At 49.9% G+C, this 6,314-nt stretch overlaps 1 protein-coding gene across 1 annotated transcript in view; it reads left to right on the top strand.

Moving 5' to 3' along the window:
- Positions 1–1,222: 1,222 nt before the first annotated feature.
- Positions 1,223–6,314, top strand: part of LOC139027079 (kinesin-like protein KIF1C) — a gene marked incomplete at its 3' end in the record, with an annotated part of 13,306 nt that continues 8,214 nt past the window's right edge. The window contains exon 1 of the mRNA XM_070442258.1: positions 1,223–1,453. Coding sequence (XP_070298359.1) covers positions 1,337–1,453 — 117 coding nt within the window. The remainder of the gene's footprint in view (positions 1,454–6,314) is intronic.

Here is a 6,314-nt window from a genome sequence, read left to right as displayed (position 1 = left end):
GGTTTTTAGCCGTGTGAGCTCGAAATAGGGTTCGAACCGGGGATGTTGACTAGCTATAGAGCAGGTATTGTCACGGTGTTGTGTGGGGTTTCGCTATGGTTGTTATGGGATGTTCGACCGGCCGTTTCTGGTGCTGCCGGGAGGCGGACAATGACCCAACACTACCTCTCAGGCTGGTGTTAAGTCGGTTATTTTTGACAAGAAAGAAGAGAGATATGGATGTATGGATGGATCCGGTGTAAAGGGGAGTGCTGCATCAGGACTGAAATCATCAGGTGTGAAGATTATGGTTTCTCGCTGATTATTTCCCATAAGCTTGTACTCTCTATAGTGTGACACCATCAGCATTTAGCTACCAGCACCTGGCAGACATGTTTACATTTGGTTAGTTATATCAGTGTTATTTAGATGGAAGTCGTGAACTAAATGCTCTATAGCTAGGTAACGTTAGCAGGAAGGATGCACGCTAGCTCTTTCACTTATCCCCCGTTTCACTTCCATTCTCACGGTCTCTGCTGATGCTGCTGGCTGTTTGAGATGCTTTAGGAGGCACATCGCTGGGAKGGACAGCATCCACTTTGAGAAGAACAACTTCTTGCTGAAGCTCTCCTTCCATTGTTGATAGCAGAGTGGACGTTGTCAGGGATGAAATGTGCCCTTCAAATTGACGAGCAGACGCCTTATTCTCACAAACGTATCCCACTTTTTACTACATTTAAAATAAAATATATAATCGCGTGACGGTGACCTTAGCGGTCRTGTAGGGATTTCCCCCCTCCGAAAGTTAGAGTTGATTTGGAGAAAACTTTTAAAATAACATTATAATATTATAATAATTTATTTAATTTAGTTAAATATTATCTGGGTTTCTGGTATTGAGGGAAAAATAAGGTGCTACATTGCCTTTAAAACATCAGAGAGATGTGAGGAGAGAGGACTAGAGAAACAGAGAAACATTATTCTGAGATTCATCCAAAGCTCTCTGTAAACTGCTTGAACTCTGTCCTCCTTCAAGGACATAAAAAAATATAATTAATTGCTGTTTTTTGTTTTGTTATCAGCGCTTGCATCCATAGCTCCATTGATCAATTTCAGATTGGTTTAAATTGYTCCAGCCTCATCCCTCAGCTGTATATAGGGAAAAAGATTTATTGGCTGCTATTGGACTGAAAAAACGAATTAAGGATTTAGGCTTTAAAGCTAATTGAAAAAAGTAACTTGCCGCCCAACGTGTGCCTGTGAGGGCACTTGATAATGTGTCCGTGACATTGTGAAGGAGGGTGTCTGGTGCCAACTGTTGCTGCCAACTGTGAGAATAAAGGACTTTAGTCAGCTAATGCATATCCCTGCACTCCCATCGATGTTTCTGTCACAGGTCAGCAAAATCAGCCTGGTGGATTTGGCCGGCAGCGAGAGGGCCGACTCCACAGGAGCCAAAGGGACCCGGCTCAAGGTTTCTCCCTCCTCTGTCTTTCTCCCTCCTCTGTCTTTCTCCCTCCTCTGTCTTTCTCCCTCCTCTGTCTTTCTCCCTCCTCTGTCTTTCTCCCTCCGGAGATGAATGCAGAAGACAGGGGAGAAAGACGAGATGGGCGAGGAAGACAGACGGAGGGGAAAGAACAGAGGAGGGAGAAAGAACATGAAGCAGGACAGAAAAGACAGAGGGAGGGAGAAGACAACAGAGGAGGGAGAAAGACAGAGGAGGGGAGAAAGACAGAGGGAGGGAGAGAAGACGAGGAGGAGAAAGAACAGAGGAGGGAGAAGAAGAGGAGGAGAAAGACAGAGGAGGGAGAAAGACAGAGGGGGAAAGACAGAGGAAGGAGAAGGACAGAGAGGAGAAGACAGAGGAGGGAAAGACAGAGGAGGGAGAAAGGACAGAGCGGAAGAAAGACAGAGGAGGGAGAAAGAAAGAGGAGGGAGAAAGAACAAGGGAGGGAAAAGACGAGGAGGAGAAAGCAAGAGGAGGAAGAAGACAGAGGAGGGAGAAAGACAGGAGGAGGAGAGAGGAAGACAGAGGGGGAGAAAAGAGGAGGGAGAGAAAGACAAGGAGGGAGAAAGACAGAGGAGGAAGAAGAAAGAGGAGGAGAAAGACAGAGGGGAGAAAGACAGAGGAGGAAGAAAGACAGAGGAGGGAGAAAGACAGAGGAGGGAGAAAGACAGAGGAGGGAGAAAGACAGAGGGAGAAGACAGAGGGGGAGAAAGACAGAGGAGGGAGAAAGAAAGAGGAGGGAGAAACACAGAGGAGGAAGAAAGAAAGAGGGGGGAGAAGACACGAGGGAGGGAGAAAGACAGAGGAGGGAGAAAGACGAGAGGGAGAAAGACAGAGGAAGGCGAAAGAAAGAGGAGGGAGAAAGAAAGAGGAGGGAGAAAAGACAGGAGAGGGAGACAGGGAGAAGAGGAGGGAGAAAGACAGAGGAGGGAAAAGCGAAGGGAGGGAGAAGACAGAGGAGGGGAAAAGAAAGAGGGGAGAGAACGAGGAGGGAGAAAGACAGAGGAGGGAGAAAGACAGAGGGGGGAAGAAAGAAAGGGAGGGAGAAAGGAGGAGGAGAAAGACGAGGAGAAGACAGAGGGAGAAAGACAGAGGAGGGAGAAGACAGAGGGGAGAGAGAGGGAGAAGGAGGGAGAAAGAGAGGAGGGAGAGAGGGAGGAAAGAAGAGAGGGGAGAAAGAAAGAGGAGGGGAAAGACGAGGAGAAGCAGGAGGGAGAAAGAACAGAGGAGGGAGAAAGACAGAGGAGGGAGAAAGACAGAGGAGGGAGAAAGACAGAGAGGAGAGGAAGAAAGAAAGGAGAGGAGAGAAAGAACAGAGGGAGGGAGAAGACAGAGGCAGAGAAGAAAGAGAGAGGAAAGACAGAGGGGGGAGAAAGACAGAGGAGGGAAAGACAGAGGAGGGGAAAGGAGGAGGGAGAAAGACAGAGGGGGAGAAAGCAGAGGAGGAAGAAAAAGGAGGAAGGAGAGAGGAGAGAGAGAAAGAGGGGGAGAAAGACAGAGGAGGGAGAAAGACAGAGGAGGGAGAAAGAAAGAGGAGGGAGAAAACAGAGGAAAGAAAGAAGCAGGAGGGAGAAAGACAGAGGAGGGAGAAAAGACAGAGGAGGGAGCAGAAGAGGAGGGAGAAAGAACAGAGGAGGGAGAAAGACAGAGGAGGGAAGAAAGACAGAGGAGGAAGAAAGAGAGGACGGGAGAAAGACAGAGGGGAGAAGCAGAGGAGGAGAAAGACGGGAGGGAAGAAAGACAGAGGAGGGAGAAAAGACAGAGGAGGGAGAAAGACAGAGGAGGGAGAAAGAAAAGGAGGGAGAAAGACAGAGGAGGGAGAAAGACGGAGGAGGGAGAAAGAAAGAGGAGGGAGAAAGACAGAGGAGGGAGAAAACTGAGGAGGAGAAAGACAGAGGAGGGGAAGAGACAGAGGAGGGAGAAAGACAGAGGAGGGAAAGAAAGAGGAGGGAGACAAGGAGGAGGGAGAAGAGGGAGGGAAAAGAAGAGGAGGGGGAGACAGAAGCAGAGAGGAGAAAGAAGAGGAGGGAGAAGCAGAGAGGGAGAAAGACAGAGGAGGGAGAAAGAAGGAGGGGGGGAGAAAAGACAGAGGAGGGAGAAAGACAGGGAGGGAGAAAGACAGGAGGGGAGAAAGACAGAGGAGGGGGGAGAAAAGAAGAGGAGGGAGAAGAAGACAGAGGAGGAGAAAGACAGAGAGGGAGAAAGCAAGAGGAGGGAGAAAGACAGAGGAGGGAGAAAAGACAGAGGAGGGAGAAAGACAGAGGAGGGAGAAAGACAGAGGAGGGAGAAAGACAGAGGAGGGAGAAAGAAAGGAGGGAGAAGACAGAGGAGGAGAAAGACAGAGGAGGGAGAAGAAAGAGGAGGAGAAAGAAGAGGAGGGAGAGAAGAAGAGGAGGGGAGAAAAGACAGAGGAGGGAGAAAGAGAAGGAGAAAGACAGAGGAGGGAGAAAGACAGAGGAGGGAGAAAGACAAAGGAGGGAGAAAGACAGAGGAGGGGGAAGAGGAGCGAAGAAAGAAAGAGGAGGGAGAAGAAAGAGGAGGGAGAAAGACAGAGGAGGAAGAAAGACAGAGGAGGGAAAAGACAGAGGAGGGAGAAAGACAAAGGAGGGAGAAAGACAGAGGAGGAAGAAAGAAAGAGGAGGAGAAAGACAAGAGAGGGAAGAAAGACAGAGGAGGAGAAAGACAGAGGAGGGAGAAAGACAGAGGAGGGAGAAAGACGAGGAGGGAGAAAAGACAGAGGAGGGAGAAAGACAGAGGAAGGGAGAAAGAGGAGAGGGAGAAAGACAAGAGGAGGGAGAAACAAGAGGAGGAAGAAAGAAAGAGGAGGGAGAAAGACAGAGGAGGGAAGGAAAGACAGAGGAGGAGAAAGAACAGAGGAGGGAGAAGACGAAGAGGAGGGAGAAAGAAAGAGGAGGGGAGAAAGACAGAGAGGAGAAAAGACAAGAGGAGGGAGAGAAAGAAAAGAGAGGGAGAAAGAAGAGAGGAGGGAGGAAAGACAGAGGAGGAGAAGAAAGAAGAAAGAGAGGGAGAAAGACAGAGGAGGAGAAAGACAGAGGAGGGAGAAAGACAGAAGGGGGGAGGAAAGAGAAAGAGCAGAGGAGAAAGAACAGAGGAGGAGAAAGACAGGAGGGATGGGAGAAAGACAAGAAAAAGGAGGGAGAAAGACAGAGAGGGAGAAAGACAGAGGAGGGAGAAAGGACAGAGGAGGGAGAAGACAGAGGAGGGAGAAAGACAGAGGGAGGGAGAAAGACAGAGGAGGAGAAGAAAGAGAGGGAGAAAAGAAGAGGAGGGAGAAAGACAGAGGAGGAAGAAAGAGCCAGGAGGAGGGAGAAGAAAGGAGAGGGACGGAAAAGACAGAGAGGGAGAAAGAAAGAGGAGGAAAGACAGAGGAGGGAGAAAGACAAGAGGAGGGAGAAAGGACAGAGGAGGGAGGAAAGACAGAGGAGGAGGAAGGACAGAGGAGGGAAAAGACAGAGGAGGGAGAAAGACAGAGGAAGTGGAGGAAAGAGAAAGAAGAGGAGGAGGGAGAAAGACAGTAGGGAGGAGAGAAAGACAAGGAGGAGGAGAGGGAGAGAAAGACAGAGGAGGGAGAAAGACAGAGGAGGGAGAGAAAGGAGCAGAGGAGGGGAGAGAAGAAGAGGGAGAACGACAGAGAGGGAGAAAGACAGAGGGGGGGAGAGACAGGGAGGGAGGGACGAGGACAGAAAGGAGGGAAAAGAAAGAGAGGAGGGGAGAAAGACAGAGCAGAGGGGAGAAAGACAGAGGAGGGAGAAAGACCAGAGGAGGAGAAAGACAGAGGAGGGAGAAAGACAGAAGGAGAGGAGAAAGACAGAGGGAGGGAGAAGAGAGGACCAGACAGGAGGACAGACGGAGCGGACGAAGACATGAGGAGAGGAGGAAGACAGAGGGAGTGGGAGAGAGAGCAGAGGAGGGAGGAAACGCAGAGGAGGGAAGAATGACAGAGGAGGAGAAGACAGAGGAGGAAACGGGAGGAGAAAGACAAGAGGAAGGGAGATAAGACATGCGAGGGAGAAGACAGAGAGAGAAAGACAGAGGGAGGGACGACTAGACAGGAGGGAGTGGAGAAAGAAGGCAGGAGTTATGTTATAGGAACAAGAAGGAGGGGTAAAGAGAAGGGGCTGAGGAGGCGATGGAGGGAGAGACTAGGTAGTACGCAAGAACACACAGCGGAACAGAGCCGTAGACACGGCCAATATGTATAATCAGTCAGAGGAAGGGAATGAAAAGGGAACACTCGTGAGGGAAGAAAGCGCAGAGGAGGGAGGTAAAGGCAAAGAGGTAATGAAAGACATTGGAGAAGATAAGAGATAGGATGGAGGGAGCCAAGTAACAGGAGAGGAGAGGATGGAGATAACGCAAGGAGAGGAGAAAGAGCCAGGAGGGAGCGGTTAGGAAACGCAAAGAGGAGGGGAGAAAAGACAGAGAGGTGAGATGTAGAGTGAGAAGGAGGAGAGGTATCAAAGTACAGAGGAGGAGAAGACAGGAGGAGGAGCGAGTAGAAAACATGGAGCGGAGGAGGAGGAGAAAGTAAAGAGGATGGGAGAAAGAGCTAGCAGGGAGGGAGAAAGCACACTGAGGAGTGGAGGTAAGGAGCAGAGTGAGGAGAAAGACAGGAGGAGGGAGAAAGACAGTAGCAGGGAGACGAGCTTACCAGAGTAGGGTAAAACAGAGAGGGGACAGTAGTAGACAGAGAGAGATAAAGACAGAGTGAGGGACCAAAAGTACAGTAGGAAGGGAGAAAAGACAGAGAGGAAGAAGGACAGAAGGGTAGGGGAGAATAGACAGAGGAGGGAGAAAGAGAAGTTGT

Source organism: Salvelinus sp. IW2-2015, unplaced genomic scaffold (assembly GCF_002910315.2).
Source record: "Salvelinus sp. IW2-2015 unplaced genomic scaffold, ASM291031v2 Un_scaffold7272, whole genome shotgun sequence".
Lineage (NCBI taxonomy): Eukaryota > Metazoa > Chordata > Actinopteri > Salmoniformes > Salmonidae > Salvelinus > Salvelinus sp. IW2-2015.
The sequence above is the reverse complement of the archived record's forward strand: the minus strand, read 5'-3'. Positions and strand labels throughout refer to the sequence as shown.